The 20,906-nt window shown below is 51.1% G+C and overlaps 1 protein-coding gene across 6 annotated transcripts in view; it reads left to right on the top strand.

The window, feature by feature from the left end:
* Positions 1-20,906, top strand: part of CDK14 (cyclin dependent kinase 14) — a 147,698-nt gene that overhangs the window by 20,971 nt on the left and 105,821 nt on the right. For 2 of the 6 annotated variants that reach the window (XM_054161029.1, XM_009904763.2), the window contains exons 3-4: positions 15,988-16,233; positions 20,668-20,762. In XM_054161029.1, coding sequence (XP_054017004.1) covers positions 15,988-16,233; positions 20,668-20,762 — 341 coding nt within the window. Of the gene's footprint in view, positions 1-6,196; positions 6,316-6,455; positions 6,569-15,987; positions 16,234-20,667; positions 20,763-20,906 lie in introns of those variants that run through there. The other 4 variants (XM_054161032.1, XM_054161031.1, XM_054161033.1 and 1 more) reach the window with 4 other exon arrangements.

Genomic DNA, 20,906 nt, shown 5'->3' with positions numbered 1-20,906 from the left:
CCCAGAGAAGCTGTGGAGGCTCCAAGGCTGGAAGTGTTGAAAAGCAGCTTGGCTGGGGCCTTGAGCAAGCTGCCAAGTTTGAGATGAAGCAGCACTGACCTCGTGCCACCCATGGTGTGGTGACCAAGCATTTCCATGATGGGATTACTTTGCCCCTGCAGATGAATGAATCACAGCACATTTCCCTCTGCAGTCTGTGCTGTAGCTGTGGTGTGATAGAATCCTGGAGCTTCTCAAGTGTTGCAGGTCTTCCATGGTCAGTGCTGCTTTTCAGCAGTTGTAGATTGCATGGGGCAGTGGTTTCAAACTGGAGCAGGTCAGATTTAGGTTGGATATTGGGAGGAAGCTCTGGACAGTGAGGGTGGTGAGACACTGGAGCAGGTTGCTCTGAGATGTGGTGGAAGCCCCATTCCTGGAGACATTCAAGATTAGACTTGATGTGGCCCTGGGCAGCCTGATCTAGACCTTTGAGGATTCCTTCCAACCCAGTGCAGTCTATGACTCTGTGGCTTATTAAGCATCATAATTTCTTTTTAAAAGGGCATTTTAGGAGCATATCTTCATGACAGAAGCACATCTCCAGAGGTAACAGTGAGGGAAATGGCTTGAAAGGAAGATGTGGATGGCAGGAGCAAGGATGGCATCCTTATGGTGTTGTCACCATGTCTTAAACCTGATTTCAGCTCATGTTAAGCCAAGGCAAGAGTTTAACAGGCAAACTTTAAAACCCTAAGGTTGTTCTGCTGAGTGAAAGGCCTTAAAGTGACATGAAAGGAAATGCTCTCATTGGAGTTTGCCAGCCTGAGAGCAGAGTACACTCTGTCTCCAGTTTTGCTAAGGGAATAGATCAGATTTGCCAGGACTCCCCCAGAGCCCAGCTGCAGTCGAACACCTTTCCTCTTCTGCTGGCAGAGAGTGCCCTGATGCCTTTGGCAGGTTATTAAATACCTGAGCCTTCATTTCCCTCCTGAGGGAGCAGGAAAGGTTTGGCTGCCTCAGTGAGTGCTTTAGGTACCTTTCTTAACACATCTTGAGGATCTGCAGAGGTTGCAGGACTAGGAAGTGAAGGTAGCCTTGGAAACAGAAAGTGAACTCACACAAGTTAGTCCTTGTTGCTTTGCTCTAGAACACAAAGAGGCTTTGTCCTGGCCAATGTGTTTCTTGGATGGGTTCTGGTTTTTTTAGGCTTTTGATCAAAAACAATGAAATGAAGCTCTGCTGAGACTGGAGCTTGGAACCTGCTTGTGAAGGAGCCCTTTTAGTCCTGCTGTGTGAAGTGAAGGGGCCTTCACGGGACTGGTTAAGGAAAGTCTCTCTCTCTGCTGGAGAACAGCTGTCTTGGCTCTGCTCTGGAGATGCTCTGTTATGGTAAGGCCATACAATCATCACAATTGGAAAAGCCCTCCAAGATCATCAGGTTCAGCCAGCAACCCAACACCACCATGGCCACTTCACCATGTCCCCAAGTGCCATAGCCCCGCATTTCTGGAACACCTCCAGGGATGGGGACTCCACCATCTCCCTGGGCAGCCTGTGCCAATCCCTGACCATTCTTGTAGCAAAGAATTTTTTCCTCATCTCCACCCTACCCCCTCCCCTCCCTGGTGCAACTTGAGGTCATTTCCTCTCCTCCTGTCCCTTGGCTCTTCACCACATTTTGCAGTGCGGAGGCACAGGTCCCCATCCTACCTTCGCCCACCTTGGAGGGCTCTGGATTCACTGTTTTCCTTTAAGCACAAGGGCTGCAGTCATCAGTTTTTCATCTTACTGTGCTGTTTGGCCTCTTGCCAAGCTCACATTGTCATCTTGGGCTGCTAAGGAAGGCTTTGCAGGCTCTGGAGCATGCCAGCTATGTGATAGTGGTTCAGGGAATGCTGCTGGCCCTTCAGATGGACACCGTGGTGGGTAGAGTTGGGCTCATGGCATTCTGGGGTTGTTTGAGGGGGGCTGGGGTGGGTTTGCTGTTTATTTATTGTGCTCTCTGTGTGTTAATGGTTCTGTTATGGGTACCTCCTTCATCCATGTTTGGACTTTGCTAAAGCAGACCCATGTTGGTGGGTTTTAAACTTTGTCTAGGCCAGCGGTGTCCCCCAAGGGTCAGGACTGGCTGCAGCCCCATTCAATCTATCCCTCAATGATCTGTGTGAACGGACAGAGTGGAGCCTCAGCCAGTTTGCTGATGGTGCCAAACTGGGAGCAGTGGCTGACACCCCCCAGGCTGTGCTGCCATCAGTGTGAGCTGGCCAGGCTGGAGAGCTGGCTGGGGACAAATCTAATGAGGTTCAACAAGGGCAAGGGTGCAGTCCTGCAGCTGGGGAAGAACCCCATGGACCAGCACAGGCTGGGGGCTGAGATGCTGGAGAGCAGCTCTGGGAAAAAAGGACCTGGCACTGCTGGTGGACAACAGGGTGCCCATAGGCCAGCAGTGAGCTCTTGGGGCCATGAAGGCCAATGGTCTCCAGGGGTGCATGAAAAAAAGTGTGGCCAGCAGATCAAGGGAGGTTCACTTTCCCCTCTACTCTGCCCTGGTGAGGCCTTATCTGGAATATTCTGTCCAGTTTGAGCTACCTGGTTCAAGACAGAGTGGTTACCGCTGGAGGGAGTCCAATGGAGGCTACAAAGCTGCTGAGGGGCCTGGAGCATCTCTGTGAGGAGCAAAGGCTGAGAGCCCTGGGGCTGTTGAGCCTGGGACAGAGCAGCCCCAGAGGGGATCTGATCAATGCTCAGCAAGAGCTAAAGGGTGGGGGGCAGGAGGATGGGGCTGGGCTCTGTGCCCAGTGACAGGACAAGGGGCAATAGGCACAACTGGAACCTGGGAGGTTTCACTGCAGCTTAAGGAGAAACTTGTTTAGTGTGAGAGTGCTTGAGGCCTGGAGCAGGCTGCCCAGGGAGGTTGTGGAGTCTCTTCTCTGGAGACTTTCAAAACCTGCCTGGTTGTGTTCCTGTGCAACCTGCTGTGGGTGCCCCAGCAGCTGCCCCTTTCCCAGGTGCTTTCTACTTCTTGCCTATGATGTGCTGGGGAAATAGATAAAACTGCTCAGCATGCATTAGAGCTTCATCACCTTCTGGCCTGAAGTGCCCTCAGTAAGCACTGCCAGGTGAATGCAGCCCTCTGGTCTGAATTACTGCCAGAACATAGGACAAGAGAAGCAGGCTGCAAGGTGCTGGTGACCCTGCCTCTAAAGAGCTTGATGGTTCAAGCCCCACACTTTGTATTCATCCAAAGAGCAGGTAGATGTTTGTGCAGTACCTGCAGTTCTGGTATTTGTTGACTCAGCATGGCAGCAGGTTGAGCTTTGATGTGCTTTGTTGGTGTACATCACTCTGGGCCACTTCAGTTACTGAATAACAAAGGTTTGGGTGACTGCAGGGAAACTCTTGTCCATTAGGCTGTGCAGCCTTGTAGACTAACAGAGTTGGAAGGAATGGAGATGATTTTTCACAGCTGCTTCTCATATCTGATCATGAGAACCAGTGATACTGGATCAGGTATGACCTAAGGGTTTCTGTCTCAGTTTTTCTCAGTAATTTCTTCAATCATGGAATGATTAAGGTTGCCAAAGCCCTTTAAGCTCATCCAGCCCACCCATTCTCTAACTCTGCCAAGGCTGGGGCTAAACCATGGCCCTCAGCACCGCATCTCTGCCTCTTAGAAACACCTCCAGGGATGGACATTCAGCCACCTCCCTGGGCAGCCTGTGCCAGGCTGTGAGAACCCTTTCAGTCAAGAAGTTTCTTCTCATGCCCAACCTAAACCTCCCCTGGTGCAACTTGAGTCCATTTCCTCTCCTCCTGTCACTTGTTCCCTGTGACTCAAGTGTCTAATGGAGGTGTAGAGGCAGCTGGACAGTGTGGGTGAGGTGAAGTCTTCCATTTGTCTGTTGGTCCTCCAGGTTCAGTGCAAGAGTTGTCAGCAGGTGGTTGCACCACCATTCTCAGAACACAAATTCACCATCTCCATCATGTGGCAAACACAGCAGATAGCAAAAGTCCCAAAGACTGAAACTGTGGCTCAGAGGAACAAACCACAGTGAAGCAGAGCAGAACAGTCAGGGATTTTGCAAAGTGGGGACTGTAAATATAGACTCATGGAATGGTGGGGCTTGGAAAGAACCTCTGGAGATCATCCAGTCCAAGCCCCCTGCCACAGCAGAGTCACCCAGGACAGGTCACACAGGAACCCATCCAGGTGGGGCTGGAAGGGACCTCTGGAGAGCATCCAGTCCAACTCTTCTGCTGAAGCAGGGACCCACAGCAGTTTGCCCAGGATCATAATGGCCAGGTGGGAGTGGGAGCTCTCCAGAGAAGGAGACTCCACAACCTCTCTGGGCAGCCTGCTCCAGGCCTCCAGCACCCTCACACCAAAGAAGTTTCTCCTCATGTCAAGATGGAACCTCCTGGATTCCAGTTTGTGTCCATTGCCCCTTGAACGTGCAGCTTATTCCTGCTTTTTCTCTGCATCCTGGGGCTGTGCAGGTTGGTTTGGGCTGATATCTTTTTCTAACCACAATATCCTATATTTTGGTCCATAAATCTTCTAGTTAGAAAACCTGAGACTTTTTTTTTTTCTTTCCCCACTGCAATGTAGAAAGACATCAGGGGGAATAAAAAACCCAAGCAAACAGCAAAGCCTTTCATGTGTGCACCTCAAAGGGAAAGCAGAGGGGAGCTGAAACCCAGCGCCTTCAAATCAGAGTTTCTGCCCATGACATCTTTGCACTTGAGGAAGAGCTGAAGCTGAGCTCACCATTTTGTGTTCAGGTTTGATTCATTTACAGAAGGCTTTGTTCTTCCAGCTCCAGTGCTGTGGATGACTTTGAGCTGGAGTCCCTGGCTGGGCAGCTGGAGCGATGGCTGGCACCCAGGAATGAAGGGTTTGCAGGGATTCTTCCCTGGGGGGGTTGCCAGCCAGAGGGATCTTGACAGGCCTGAGAAGAGGGCCAGTGCCAGCTGCATGAGGTTCAACAAGTCACGGTGCAAGGTCCTGCAGCTGGGTTGGGCCAGGAGGTGTTTCCAAGAGGCAGAGATGTAGTGCTGAGGGCCATTGGCTTAGCACCAGCTATGGCAGAGTTAGAGAAGGTTGGGCTGGATGAGCTCAAAAGGCTTTGCCAACCAAAACAATTCTATGATGATCTCCTGGCAGGGGTCACTGGAGCTTCCTGGGGTGTTTCCGCTGCTCCTTCACTGCCCCTCCTCAGCAGGTAACAGTGGAACTCAGCTGGCCTGTGTTAGTTCTCTGCTGAAGCTTTTACTTGTGCATGTTACTGATACCAGCCCTAGTGCAGCCTTCCAGGGCTTCCCCAAGCCCAGGACGTTTCTGGGGAGCCAGAAGGCATCTGAAGCACAGACCAGCAGGGGCTGCTGCAGGAGCAGGAGATGGAGGAGCTTCACTGCTTCCCTTCTGGAGAAGCCCTCCCTGAGGGTTTGTTCCTGCTGCCCTCTCTTCCCTCCTACCGCACCCAAGCCTGCTTGGGCTCAGCAGTGGGTTCCCAGCACGGAGCAGGTGGCTGTTGCTTACTGCCAGCTCCTCCTGTTTTGTGTGTCCATAAATCAATGGCTGTACGTCGTCCTTGCTAGGCTCATTCACTTCAGAGCTCACTTGTGGATACATTTGAGCTGCTGTTTCCTGTGTCTGGAAGAGTGGCCGGTGGCACCCCTAGCGCTGGTTTCCAGATGCCCCTAGATTGCTTCAGTGTCATTTGTCTCTGAAGAGCTGATTTCCCTCAGGACTGGGGTGCAGTTGAATTGGGAATGATTGCTTGTATCCTTTTGCTGGAACGTTGAAGGTTTTTTCCCTTAACTGCCCTACAGTGAGCAGCAGCAATTTGGGCTGGGGCTGGCGTTGAGGCAGTTACACATCAGTGCCTTCTCCAGAGGCTGCTGTAAGTCGCCCTGCCTAGCACATGCATGGTTACTTGGGCTGCAATGCTGCAGCAGAGCCTGGGTACTCTGCCTCCCTGGGAACTCCACAGGCAAGTCCATCCTGTGTTTTACCTAAAAACCCTTTTCAGAAAGAGCATGGTGTTGCTGATGCAATTGGGGCAGGGGAGCGTTGTGCCCTCGCTGCTCATCTGCACCTTGGGTGTTTGGCTCCGCCGAGCTCCCTGTCTGCAGGGATTTCTTTGTTTTCTGCTTTAGATTTCCCCCTTTCCTAGCTGTAGTACAGCCGTGCCATTCCAGCTTGCTAGTGCAGAAAAGATGTTGTGAATTCAGCTGCTGAATGAGCCTGGCCTGGCTGCAAACACCCAGCACTGCTGGAGAGATGGCCAAGAGTTGCAGGTGAATCCAACCTGATCTGGGGGCAACGGCAGAACGGTAAGATGGGGCTGCTTGCCATCTCTGCCTTAATTAGGGGCTGGTGTTTCCCCGTGCAGCCTGAAGCTTGGTTATCACATGCTTCCAACTTGAGCAGGATCCATTCTGTGCATGTCAGGGTGGGTTTTCTGGGCAATACTGAGACTCCAGGCGGAGGGAGGAGGTGGGAAGCTGGGAACGCCGCCACATGAGACCTCTCGGCAGCCACCCTGGTGAGGCTCCCCGGCAGCGGTATGTAAATAGCAGGGAGAAGGTAGGGGAAAGGCTTCAAAACGATGCTTGTCTGGGTGTGCTTTGGTGTCTGTCTTTCCATCAGCCTTGTTTATGATTGTTTCGGATTTCCTGCTGCATGAAGAGGGTCGTGTGGGCAATTTTTGCCGATGCACGCTCGGCTGAACGCCCTCTGGGACGAGCGAGTGAAGGACGTGATCAGCCACTTTCTCATCCCTGCTAACAAGTCTGGCTCTGAATACATGTCTTTATCAGCTGCAGATTTGCTTGCTGGTAGAAGACAGAATTAATCAGATCCTTTATCAAGCCATGCTGTGACCATAGGTGTGCAGAAGGGCTTTTTTTGCCTTGTTAGCCTCCGTGATTGTTCCCGTTTCTCTTGCATGCTTGCTTTATTTCTTACGACCCAAAGCCAGGGAGTCGTTTTAAGTAGCCATTCTTGGAGAAGATGACCTTTGAGGGTCCCTTCCAACCCGGTGCAGTCTGTGAATTCTTGAATGCTTATGCAGGCATTTAGGTGCTGACAGAGCTTTGGAGTGGAATATTTCAATGTATGAAAGCTTAGGAAGAGCAGCGTGTTCAGGGAGAGAGAGGAGGCAAACCCAGCAGCTGGCATGAGGCCAAGGCAGAATTGTGTGGAAGAATTAAGAATTATTTTGGGCAGCTCAGAAGAATTGGAATTATTTGGTCACCAAAAAAAAAAAAAAAGAAAAAAAGAAAAAATGTTTGGTCCCCTCCCAAAACCCATTAGAATTATTTTTGGTGCTAGCTAGCTTGTTTCAGTTGTAGATCAAGCCATAGATTGAGCTCAGCAGAAAATCCAGTGACAAGAACAGAAAGCTACTCACCCAAAAATACTATTTGGCCATATGTTTTAGCATGTAAAAGGAAGCTGAGTGTGGTAGGGAGCAGAACAGAAATCTACTGGCCAAAAAAATTCAATAAATATTCCACCATATGTTTTAGTATTTAAAACAAAGTGAGTGTGGTGGTGAGCAGAGCAGAAATCTACTGACCAGAGAAATAAATAAATAAATAAATAAATTTCACCACATGTTTTAGCATGTAAAGGAAGCTGAGCGTGGCAGTAGTGGCTGAGTGCTGGGCTATGGGTTTTGCTGCTGTTATGAAAGGGTAAAAGCCAAGGGTTTTATTTCTGGAGCAGCATTTTCATGCAGTGTGTGAATTTTACTCCCAAGAAGAGCTGAGTTGTGTCTCCGTGTGGGATCAAATAACTCTTTTGACAGGGATTCATGTTTGCTTTTTCTGTACTTGCCAATTAAGGGGTTTTTCTTCTGTCTCACTGAATATGATTAAAGAGGCAGAATTCAGCCCTGTCTCGATTATTTTCTGAAGATTTCATTATTCTTGTGCTGGAGCTCCTTAGCTCAAACCCCCACGTCTTGTGGCTGTGACAGTGTCTGTCACACAGCTGCCTGTGCGCACTCCAGCCTGCAGCGTGAGCGGAACGAGCTGCTGCACGCCCTGCACAAACTCAATGTGCCTGGCTCTGCCTCACAGGACACTTGATTGTTTTATTTTGCATGAAGAATAACCTTGAATGCTTCTAACACAGTAATTACTGCAACTGCAGACATCTTTGCAGGGAAGTTTGCTTCTGCTTGTATGCAAAATGCGTGGCACCTGTTTAGCGAACTGCAACCCTTCAGTGTGTTTGCCCTGCTTTAAGGCACAGAAATAATTCAGCCACCTGTCTGTTGTGCAGGGTATGAAAGCCCAGACAGCCTTAGGCATGGGTTCATTTGTGGGTTTTCTTAGTGGTGGTTTTTTTTTTAATGCACATACAGATGTGAAAGTTGTCGCTTCCATCAGCTTCTTCCTCCAAGTGTTGGGTTTTGTTCCTCCCCAAATGTAAACACATCAGGTCTGTTTGCTCTGAGCCTGCTGTCTCTGGAGTTCTCCCATTTTTGGTTTTCTAAGCCTAACAACTCAATAACAGTAAATAACTCCCTATGGTAACATTCAGTTAAAGACAGATCCCATATTAACAGGGGGGAAAATAACTTCAAATGTGGAAAAATGTCACCAAAAGTTAGGAATGCAGATGGGAATGTAAGAAATAAATAGTTTGGTAGAGATAATAGATATTAACTCCAGTTATATTTAACTCTATATTCCCTACATATCCATATTTAACTCTATAGTTTGAGTTGCATTTCACTCTAGGATTGCTAGTTGTTTCCCGCCTTTTCCCCCCTTTCCCGCCTTTTCCCCCCTTTCCCGCCTTTTTCCCCATCTGCATTCCTAACTTTTGGCCACAGTGCTGAGTCCTCTCTAAAGGTTACAAGCTCCTCTGTGGGTCAGTTTTGTAGTGGGGCTGAGGTCCATCAAACAGGAGATAAGAGCTCACCTGAGGACTGCATGTTTGTCATGCTCTCCTTTGTATCTTCTCCCTGATTCCAGACAGAAAAGACTTCCAAACGGAAATAGAATAGAATAGAGTAGAATAGATCAGGTTGGAAAAGACCTTCGAGATCATCAAGTCCAGCCTATCACCCAACACCATGTAATCAACTAAACCATGGCACCAAGTGCCTCATCCAGTCCCCTCTTAAACACCTCCAGTGAAGGTGACTCCACCACCTCCCTGGGCAGCTGAGCAAGTTAAAACTCATCGATGTTAAACTTAAGTGCATGGAGGTTGGTCAACCTTGAAGTCGTGTAGCAAAAGTGATCACCTAACTGGTTTAGCTGTTTTGCTCTATCACTCTGAAAACCAAACAGAAGATCGCTGAAGCCAAACCCACAGAGTCTTACTGGTTTCCCCTCGTGCTGTCAGCTCGGGTGGGCTGTTTGAAAAGTTGACCTCCAAGCTGTTTCAGGCAGGAAGCTTTTGTTTTTCCAAGTGACCCCACAGCCAGGAAAAGGGAGGGTCCCATTAGAAGGACCTCAGTGCCAGGATGCCCAGTGCATCCCAAGGGCTGGCTGGTGGGCACTGTGAGCATGAGTCACACCAGCTCTGCACAGCTCCAGCTGTCGGAGGGGAGAGGCTGGCAGAGCCTTGCAGGGTGCTGGCTCTGCTGAGCTTTGCCTTGTGCAGGTTTCAGGATGCTGGCCTGGCCTGCCCTCCCTGAGCAGGTACAAAAGGCCTCAAGGTGCACCAGGGGAGGCTTGGCCTGGATACTAGGGAAAGAAATTTGACTGAAAGGGTCCTCAACACCGGGCACAGGCTGCATCCCCACCCCTGGAGGTGTTTCCAAGAGGTAGAGATGTTGTGCTGAGGGCCATGGGTTAGCCCCAGCCTTGGCAGAGTTAGACTGGATGAACTGAAGGGGCTTTTCCAATCAAACCATTCTATGATTCTACTGGCAGTTGGACTCAATGATCTGGGGCTGGACTTGATCTTCAGAGGTACCTCCAACCCCTACCATTCTGTGATTACCAGCAGGAATTTTCTGGGACAAGAGCATGTGTGAATGCTTGGTCTGGACCAAGTGAGGCTTCAGGCTGTTGTATTTGATGACTTCTCTCAAAATGTGACAGTAGATGTGTCCCTTAAAGCCCACAGGAGCAGGTGCAGGCAGCTCTTGAGGGTGTTACTTCCCTTTGAATTCCCAGCAAGGCAGAAATACTCAGCCACCATCTCTGGAGGTGTTCAAGAAATGTGTGGCCATGGCACTTGGGCACATGGTTTAATGGCCATGCTGGTGTTGGGTGGAAGGTTGGACTCGATGATCTTGGAGGTCTCTTCCAACCCAAATGATTCTGTGTTTCCATGATGCAGAAGCAGGCAGCTCTGTCTGGTTCCTGTCATAACCTGTGGTGTGCTAGCCAGAACTGGTGTGAAGGGTGTGGGAGAAACTTTTTGGTTTCTTTTCCTACCACTGTTAGAATCCATGGCTAGGATTTGGGTGAGTACAGCAGAGCTTGCTGGCTCATCCTGCTGACTAGGAGATCACTTGCAGCTTCTGATGGAAAAAGCTCATGGAATCATTAAGGTTGGAAAAGCCCTCTAAGATCATTGAGTCTGTTGACCCAATACCCCCATGACCGTTAAACCATGGCCCAAACTGCCATGCCTGCATGGTTATGAATATCTCCTACATAAGTATGTCCTGTCCCACTTTATTTCATTTTGGTGGCAGTGCAAAGGAAGCTTGCAGTGAAGTTGTGTGATGTGCCTGCCAGTCCTCAACCAGAGACAGCTGGGTTGGTATGGAGCAACTAGGGGCACTGCTAAGCACTGGATGAAGAAATGCTCTTTAATGTCATGGAATCAGGCTGCCCAGGGAGGCTGTGGATGTCCCCTCCCTGGAGGTGTTCAAGGCCAGGTTGGATAAGGCCTTGAGCAACCTGCTCTGGTGGGAGGTGTCCCTGCTCATGGCAGGGGGTTGGGGTTGGGTGATCTTGAAGGCCCCTTCCAATCCAATCCATTCTGTGATTCTTTGCCCCTTTTTGCTGTGAAAGTCACTGTGTTCTGCAGGCATGACAGCAGCTGCTAGAGATCCCTTTAAGGCTTTCCGCTTAGGCTCTGTAGAATGCTGCAACCAGGCCAGGCACCTGAGAGGGGAAGAAAAGAAAGAAAGAAAGAACAAGTTAAAAAAAGAAGTCAGGTGTCTGTGAGATCCAAACAGGGGTGAGGACTCTCTTCATTGAATTGTTTGTGGAGCTGGACGTGTCCTCATCTGAACCCTCCAACTTCCATGAAAGAAAGCAGTGGCAAAAAGGTCATGGATGGCTGCTGCTGAGGTTTCTGGAAGGCTGAACTGAAATCTAGGTTATTGAGAGCTCTGAGGAGCCCAAGAGGAGCATGCCAGAGCTGAGGCTCTCTATCTGTCTATACCTTTCTCCTGTGCTGATGTGAGAGAAGAGATTCTGTCAGATGCAGTGGTTTGGAAGTTAAAGTGTAAGGGAGCAGAGCTGGTCTTTCCCTGTGACACTGATCTGCTTTGCAGGCTACATTTCTCAAGCTGTGTAGGGTTGTTGACCTCAAGGATGAAGCAGCTCAGAGCAGGGCAGATTTCCTTCTTGGGACTGGAATGGAACTTTGAAAGGCATTAGCAGAATAACATAAAAAGTTCTTATTGCTCATCCTTCCTCCAGCTTTTGCTAAAGATAGTGAAAAAGGAGCTTGGTAAGAGAAGGAAGGAAAGGATAAGAGATGGAGGAAAGAGGGAAGAGAGCCAAGTATTTGTTTTCATTTACTGAAGGAATTGGTCTGAATGAAGAAGAGCCAAAGTAATTTGCCTAGAATTATTGAATGATTTCTTGGGAAGCCTTTCTGAAGAGTCTGCTGAAGAAGCTGTGAGAGCCCCATGGCTCTGTAAAGGCCAGAACTTGGTGCTTTGATGCAGTGAAGGCTGGTGGGAGACCTGTCACAACCTGGCTGTCAGACCTCTCTCCACCTGCAGCTGCAGGTATTCTGCAGAGGTGATTTTGCATCCTGGCCCTTCCTCTTGCCTTTTTGTGAGAAAAGTGCTCTTCAGCATAACAGGTGAAGGTTGTCCTTGAGTCCTTCCACTTCTCCATCTGAGACAAACTCTGCTTCATTGTACATCTAAATGAAGTATTTATCTCATGTCCTGTTGCTTTCTCCTGACTTCAGGCTCACCAACAAAAGTTGACTTACTGGCTGCATAGTTAACCTTAAGTCCTAGAGAATCAGAGGATTATTTGTAGTGGAAAAGCTCTCCAAGATCATCCAGTCCAACCAGCAACCCATCACCACTATGGCCACTAAACCATGGCCCCAAATGCCATGGCCACACATTTCTGGAGCCACCTCCAGGGATGGGGACTCCACCACCTCCTGCTGTCAGTTGTCTGACCAGAGCTGACCCACTGCAGTGTTTTTGTTGCAGTCTGTGCTTGCAGGAGAAAAATTCTTGGGTTTATTTTTTGTCACAAGTACTTGAATGTACCTGTGAAGAAATCAAGAGGCTTCCTAGGAGTAGGCAGAAGAGCCGGGAGGACCGAGGTGAAGCCTGTTTCACACATGGGATTGTTTACCTCTTCCTCTCTTACAGCCCTTGCTGGCAGCCTCAGGATTTCGCAGGAGTTGGCATTTTGCTGTCAAGTCTCTCAAGATTTCTCACAGTTGAGTGTGGCAGTGGGAAGCCTCTCTGCAGTTCTGGCTGTGCCTTTGGTAGCTTCACCACCCAGGGGACTGCTGGAGGGTGGGATACAGTCCTGTAGGACTTCAGGACCAAGTAGATGATGGAGAGACTGGAACTTCTCTGCTGTGGAGAAACGCTGAGAGCCCTGGGGCTGTTGAGCCTGGACAAGAGAAGGCTGAAAGGGGATCTGATCAATGTCTGTAAATATCTGAGGGGTGGGGGGCAAGAATAAGGGGCCAGGCTGTGTTCAGTGGTGTCCTGTGATAGGACAAGGGACAAAGGGACAATGGACACAAACTGGAACCCAGGAAGTTCCACTTCAACATGAGGAGAAACTTTGGTGTGAGGGTGCTGGTGGCCTGGAGCAGGCTGCCCAGAGAGGTTGTGGAGTCTCCTTCTCTAGAGACTTTTCCAGCTCCATCTGGATGTGTTTCTGTGTGACTTGTCTGGCAGGGGGGTTGGACTGGATGATCTCTGGAGGTTCCTTCCAACCCCTACCATTCCATGCTTCTGTGATCATGTTCCTATCAAAACCACAGAGAGTGCCCTTCTGGGAAGCAGTCTGCATTGCCTTGCACATGAAGCCATCTGTTGGAGCAGGAGGCTGGGATGGGAAAGGGTCTGAAAATATTTTTTTTACTTTATTTTTAAGTTCTGCTCATATGGTTAGAGAGGAGGACAGACAGCAGACAGCAATGAGTAACTAGAAGAGTAGAGAAGCCACCTGTCACGATTCCATGGCAGAGTGTTTATCTTCAGACACTTTCTCCACCACTCTGCTGGTTACCAAGGAGTCACTGGCTCGTGTCTGGCACTGGAAGCCTCCTCTCCCACTCCCAACACCTCTGCTGATCCTGCCCCTCTGTCACAGACTCACAGTATGGTGGGGGTTGGAAGGCACCTCTGGAGACCACCTAGTGCAACCCCCCTGCTATCACAGGTCCACCTAGAGCAGGCTGCACAGGAATGTGTCTTAGATCATAGGAAGTGCTGGGTGGGGGTGGAGCTCTGGGTGTCATCTAGTCCAGATGCCCTGCAGGGACATCCTCAGCTAGATCTGGGGATCTGGGGTTGTTTAGTCCTCAGAAGAGGCTGAGAGGAGACCACATATCCCCCTGCGACTACCTTAAAGGAGGTTGGAGTGAGGTGCTGGTCCATGTTGCATCAGGAAAGGTTCAGATTGGATACCAGGAACAATTTCTTCCCAGCAAGAGTTGTCAGTCACTGTCCCAGGCTGCCCAGGGAGGTGGTGCAGGTCTGCTGGGGATGGGGGTGGTGGGAGAAGAGAGTTGTGCAAGTACTGCCCAAAATCATAGCATTAGGTTGGAGGGGACCTTCTGGATCATTCATTTCCAACCCCCTGCCGTTGGCAGGGATATCTTCCACCAGCCCAGCTTGTGCAAGGCCTCATCCAACCCGGCCTTCAAGACCTCCAGGGAGGGGACATCCACAGCCTCCCTGGGCAACCTGTTCCAGTGTCTCCCCACCCTCACTGTCAAGAATTTCTTCCTCATCTCCAGTTTCAGTCTCCCCTCTTCCAGCTCAGAGCCATCACCCTTTGTCCTGTCACTCCCAGCCCTTGTCAAAAGTCCCTCCCCAGCTCTCCTGCAGCCCCTTGAGGTACTGGAAGACTTCTCCAAGTTCTCCCTGGAGCCTTCTCTTCTCCAGGCTGAACAGCCCCAACTCTCTCAGCCTGTCCCCATAGAGGAGGTTCTCCAGCCTCTGATCATCTTTGTGGCCTCCTCTGGACTCTCTCCAGCAGCTCCATGTCCTTCTTGTGCTGAGTTCCCCAGAACTGGAGGCAGTGCTGCAGGTGGGGTCTCAGCAGAGCAGAGCAGAGGGGCAGAATCCCCTCCCTGTGCTGCTGCTCTCCCTGCTTTGGATGCAGCCCAGCACACAGCTGCCTGCTGGGCTGTTAGTGACTATTGCTGGCTCATGGGGACTTTGTCATCAACTGACACCCCTAGGGCCTTCTCCTCCAGCCTGCTCTCCAGCCACTCCTTGCGCAGCCTGGATTTGTGTTTTGGATTTGTGTACCTGACCCAGGTGCAGGACCTTGTACTTGGCCTAATAAAACTTTGAACTTGGCCCAGTTCAAAACTTAATTTTCTTCTGATTCAGGTTTTTGAAGTAGTTTTTTGATTTGGGTGATCTGAGCTCTGCTGCTCCAGGCCTGCTGAGTTGCCTTGCTGTGAGTGGCTTCTGCCTGCCTTGCAGCTCAGCACAGCCTCTCATCTGCTCACTGGGCTCAGTGTTGCAGACACACAGAGTGGAGGGTAGAGCTCCCAGTTCAGCACTGATCCCATCTGCCACTCCAGTGACCTTTCCCTGTTTGCCTGCTGCCATCTGACACAGGCAGCTGGTTCGACATCAGCTGGGACTCAGAGCTGAAGCAGCCATTTGTGGGGAGTGCCTTTGAGGTGGGCTGTGGGAGATGTCTGAGGCAGTTTGTGTTGGGTGCTTGGGTTTGGAGGGGGTTTGGTTAGGGGCAGGGGGGCTGTCAAAAGCTTCCAGAAGCTCTCCTGGCTTCATGTTGGACCCACCTCTGGCCAAGGACAAGTCCATCAGTGCCTTAGTGATAACCCATTTCAGAGAGGGAAAACCTCTTCTGAGGGTCCTTCTGTGTTGGGAGTTCTTTCTTTGGAGAAATGTAGGATGAGAGAGTGGCAACCATGTGGACACTCAGGTCCATGAGGGAGGAGGGGGTCTGGCACGCCAGAGCGGTTATTCCTCCTCAGCCTGTGGTGAGACAGCAGGCTGAGCCTGGAGTGTAGTGGTATCATGCAAGATTCCCATTCTTGTGACCCGGGTTAGGCTCGAAGTGAGGAGAGAGTTCTTCACTGAGAGAGTCATTCACCATTGGAATGGGCTGCCCAGGGAGGTGGTGGAGTCACCACCCTGGAGGTGTTCAAGAGGGGATTGGATGTGGCACTTGGTGCCATGGTTTAGTCATGAGGTCTGTGGTGACAGGTTGGACTTGATGATCTTTGAGGTCTCTTCCAACCTTGGTGATACTGTGATCCTGTGAGGTCCCCTGGACAGCCCCTGGAGATCAGTGGTGGAGCAGAATCCCGCCTCTGGCCCCTGGAGGACCCCACACTGGATCGGGGGACAAGTAATGGACGCTTTCCAGTAGTTGCATGTCCCTCTTGAACTGGGGAGCCCAGAACTGGACACAATAGTCCAGATGTGGCCTCACCAGGGCACAGCAGGGGGTAGGAGAACCTCCCTTGACCTGCTGGCCACACTTCTCTTGCTTCAGCCTTAGTGGCCTTTTGCAGCTGACGCAGCTGCCTGGTCCCTGGGGTGGCCTGGGCTCTGAGGCCGCTGGGCTCAGCGGTCACGGTGGGCTTTGTCCTTGCAGATATGTGTCACAAAGATGTCCACACGGAACTGCCAGGGCATGGACTCGGTGATCAAACCTCTGGACACGATTCCTGAAGATAAGAAGGTGCGGGTGCAGAGGACGCAGAGCAGCTTCGACCCCTTTGAGAAGCCAGCCAACCAGGTGAAGAGGGTGCACTCGGAGAACAACGCCTGCATCACCGCCAGGACCGGCTCTGCGGGCAAGGAGTCGCCCAAGGTGCGCCGGCACTCCAGCCCCAGCTCCGTAAGTCCTCGCTCCGGCGGCGCCTGGCCCCGCGCCAGGCAGAGGTGGCCTCGCTGAGCCCTCCCAGACGGAGGGAGGAGCTGGCAGCTGTGGGAGAGGGCTCAGACCCGCAGAACTGCTGCGCTGGAAGGCACCTTGGAGATCACCAGGCCCAATCGCTTGCCCAGGGCAAACAGTCCCAGCGCTGCTGCTCGGCCACCACCACTGACACATGTCCCTCAGCACCACATCCAGGTGGCTTTTAAACACCTCCAGGGACGGGGACTCCACCGCTGCCCTGGGCAGACTGAGCCCGTGCCCGAGCACCCTTGCTGGGAAGAAATTGTTCCTGATACCCAGCCTGAACTTCCCCTGGTGCAACTTGAGGCCATTTCCTCTGTCACCTGATACTAGGAGGAGCCCAATCCTCACCTGGCTTCAGCCTCCTTTTAGGGAGCTGTAGAGAGCAATGAGGTCTCCCCTCAGCCTCCTCTTCTCCACACTAAACACCTCCAGGTCCCTCAGCTGCTCCTCACCAGCCCTGTTCTCCAGACCCTTCACTGAATTACTTGATTCTTTTCCTCATTTTCCTTACAAACAGTTCCCATCAAGGTGGGTTTCTCCTGAGCCTACATTATTCCCAGTCTCAGGTGAGCCCAGGAGCACAGGCAGTGACCATCTTCAGCAGCTCAGCAGGCAGAAACCCAGAGGTGGTGTTTATTTTTTCTGGGCAAGGAAGTACTGCCCATCATAGCAAGGCTGGGAAGAGTGAGCCAAAGTGTGGAGTGCAGCAATAGAAACAGTGAGGATTGCAGAGTGGTGGGACACAGCTGAGGGTAAAGGAGAGAGAAATCACAGAAGGGTTTGGGTTGGGAGGGACCCCACCCCCCTGGACTGGGACACCCCTACCAGACCAGCTTTCTCAAGGCCTCATCCAACCTGGCCTTGAACCTGGCCCCCAGGTTTGGAGCCTCCACAACTTCTCTGGGCAACCTGTCCTAGTGCCTCACCACTTTATAACTGCTTCTTAACATCTCTTCTTAATGGCTCATCTCAGTCCAACTTTTTCCAGTCTGAAGCCATCACCCCTCATCCTGTCACTCCTGTCACTTCTGTCACTTTAGCCCTTGTCTAAAGTCCTTCTCCAGCACTCCTGGAGGGCCCCTTCCAATCCTGGAAGGCTGCTACTAGGTCTGCCTGAACCTTCTCTTCTTCAGGCTGAACAACCCCAACTCTCCCAGCCTGTCCCCATAGCAGAGGTGCTCCACCCTCTGATCCTCTTGGTGGCCTCCTCTGAGAAGACAAAGGTCTGCCCAGGTCATTTCAAGTAGCCATTTCATTGATAGGGACTGCAGGAATCATGGAACTCTCTCAGGTGGAAGAGGCCTTTAAGGTCCTGGAAGACCTGCGGAGGGGCATCAGGTTTGACCCAAGCTCTTGCACTACAACTCTGTGCTGTACTCTGCCAGGTGGATGCCCCTCTGTGTCCAGAGGCATCCAAAGCTGTGTAGCAGAGGCAGCTTTAATGGAAAATTACCCTGAGCAGCACCTGCTTGATGGCACAGAGGCTGTGTGGGTTCTGTTCTCATGCATTTTTCATAGCTGTAGAACAGCTTGGGAATGTCACACTTCACCACCCCCCTCCCAGAGCCTACATTCAAAAAGGATTTTTTTTCTCTCTTTTTTTGTTTTTTAACTGAAGGATATTAAACTTCAATATCAAACTGTCCTCAGGGGGGAAATATTGTGTGCAGAGGAGCACTGAGAGTGATTGCAAATCAAAACTGAAGCTCTGCTTTGTTACAGAGCTCCAAAGAAAGAGATTCCCTGCTAGAAAAACTTGAGAGCAGAAGGTAGGCCAAGAGAATTAACTGAGATGCAATCACAGAGCCAGAGATCCTGCTCATCAGCCCTGTTCTCCAGACCCTTCCCCAGCTTCTTTGTGCTTCTCTGTACCTGCTCCAGCCCTTCATTGTCCTTCTTGGAGTGAGGGCTCCAAACCTGAACCCAGCACTCCAGGTGTAGCCTCCCCAAAGCTGAGGGCAGAAGGACAATCCCTGCCCTGCCTCTGCTGGCCACACCATTGCTGATCCAGGCCAGGATGCTGGTGGCCTCCCTGAAAGGAGGTTTTAGTGAGGTGGGTGTTGGTCTCTTTTCTGTAGCAGCAAGTGATAGGACAAGAGGAAAAAGCCTCAGATTGCACCAGGAGAGGATTAGGGTGGACATTAGGAAAAACTTCTTCCCCCAAAGGGGGTTGTCAAGGCCTGTCCCAGGCTGCCCAGGGCAGTGGTGGAATCCCCATTCCTGGAGGGGTGTCAAAGCCATGGTACATGTGGTGCCGTGGAGCATGGGTTAGTGGTGAGCTGGCAGTGCTGTGTTAATGGTTGGACTTGATGATCTTGAAAGGATTCCATGGTTCTGTTCTGTGGTTTCTGGTTTTCTTTTATCCAGCATGAGCAGGCCCTGCAGAACAGACCTGGGCTACTATGGGGGTGGCAGGGCAGCCTCGCTGCTGCAGAGCTGAGCCCTGGGCACTGCAGGGTTTGAGCCTGAGGACAAGACATTGGCAAGCATCACCTCTTTTGTAAGATCAGGAGGGAGCTCTGCCCATGTGAGCTGTTGGTGTTTGGCCATTCTCAGGGAGAGGATGTAGTAGCTTCCAAGCCATGACCTTCAATCTGTGCTGCTGGCAGTGGGAGCGCAGGGGAGCAAGCTGGAGCTTGCAGTAGGAATTCCTGCTGGTGATTTACTGGGGCTGATGGATTAAAGACATCCTATTTCCCATCAGGATCATGGGGTACTACAAGTTGTTGTGACCTTTATATTCTCATTTCTAGCAGCAGAAAATGAAAGTCTCAGTGCAGATGAGGATGGCTGTGGAGCAACTGCAGAAACCTGTGGCCTCTCCCGTCCTCACTGTGAGGAAGCCCACAGCGAGCCCTGTGAACTGGGGCAGCAGTTCCACCCCTTGGGTGCTCTCTGCAGACTGGGGAACATTTGGTGAGCCCCCTTCAGCAGATGGCAGCCAATGAGCTAGTTCAGCACTGCTTGTTTTCCATAGCTGTATCATGGTGTTAGTCCAGCATTGGATACTTCAAGGAGAAGGCTGCTTCAGTTGGTGGCTCCATCCCCTCTGGCAGTGACATCTCCAATCAAACTGGGATTAACCAAAGTACAGCCCCTGTGTTCCTCAGCAGGCAGAATTTGGGCTTTAAGCACAGACTGGGAGCTGGGAATTTTGCTGCCTCATCTGTGCTGGAGTGCTCCAAACCATGGAAAAGGAATGCGATCTGAGAGGTTCTAGATGGCAAATTTACAGGACTTTGTTAATATTCAGGAGCTGGATAGCAAAATCACAGACTCAGAGAGTGGCCTGGCCTGGAAAGGACCTCAAAGATCATCCAGTTCCAATCCCCTTCCATGGATGGGGGCACCTCCCACCAGCCCAACTTGCTCAAGGCCTCATCCAACCTGGCCTTGAATACTGCCAGGCTTGGAGCATTCACACCTTCTCTGGGCAACCTGTCCCAGTGCCTCACCACCCTCCGGGGCAAGAATTGCTTCCTCATGGCTCATCTCAATCCAGCTTCTTCTAGTCTGAAGCCATTGCCCCTCATCCTGTTGTCCAGGCCTTTGTCAGAAGTCCCTCCCCAGCCCCTTCAGGTACTGTAGGCTGCTCTAAGGTCTCCCTGCAGCCTTCTCTTTTCCAGGCTGGACAGCCCCAACTTCCTCAGCTTGTCCCCACAGCAGAGGTGCTCCAGCCCTTTGATCGAAGCTCTTGCTTGTGGCCTTCTTTGAACCTGCTCTACCAGTTCCATGTCCTTCTTGTGTTGGGGGCTCTAGAGCTGGACACAAGGCTCCCTAGAGAGTGACTTTTGACTAAGGCTTGGAGTGACAGGGCTGGGGGCAATGGCTTCAGACTGGAAGAAGCTGGATTGAGATGAGCCACGAGGAAGCAATTCTTGCCCACGAGGCACTGTGGCTTGACCCGTGTCTGACTGATGGTTTATGTGCTGGGACATCAGTTTCTTAGAGCAATGATTTTGGGTGGGTTTTAGGTTAAAAATAAATAAATAAGAGGAAACTGCTCCTTCCACCTGGCTCAAACCTTGTAACCAGGATGAGATGGTTCTGTTGTTAATGATCTTTTTTTATGAGATAAAGTGATACATTGGAAAAACAAACCAGAAACATCTCCCTGATGAAGAACAAAATCCTTCTGACAGCTGCAGTGGGGTTTGTTTGGGGCTGACACCAAGAAGCACGACCTGGGCTGTGGGGTGATGCTTTCTTTCCTGAGCTCTGCCACTCCCTTGTTTTGGGGCTCACTTTTAGCTGCTGGAAGCATGCAGGTCCGCGAGTGTTGGTGGCACTGGTTGCTTGGTCCCTAAAGGCTGAATCCGGTCAGTTAACGTGATGGGTTCTGCAAGGTCATCTTCTTTGTGTTTTGTGTAGCCTACAAGCCCCAAGTTTGGGAAAGCAGACTCCTATGAAAAGCTGGAGAAGCTGGGGGAAGGGTCCTATGCCACGGTCTACAAAGGGAAGAGCAAGTAAGTGCTGGGTCTTCTCCGGTGGGTCTGTCTGGGAGTGAAGAGAAGCAGGAAGCACTGACTGGTATTGCTGCACGTTGGAGAGGAGGAGGAAATTCTTGACTGTGAGGGTGGACAGACACTGGAATGGTTTACCCAGGGAGG

Source organism: Dryobates pubescens, chromosome 4, assembly GCF_014839835.1.
Source record: "Dryobates pubescens isolate bDryPub1 chromosome 4, bDryPub1.pri, whole genome shotgun sequence".
Lineage (NCBI taxonomy): Eukaryota > Metazoa > Chordata > Aves > Piciformes > Picidae > Dryobates > Dryobates pubescens.
Note: the sequence above shows the minus strand (reverse complement) of the source record. Positions and strands in the feature narration are given on the sequence as shown.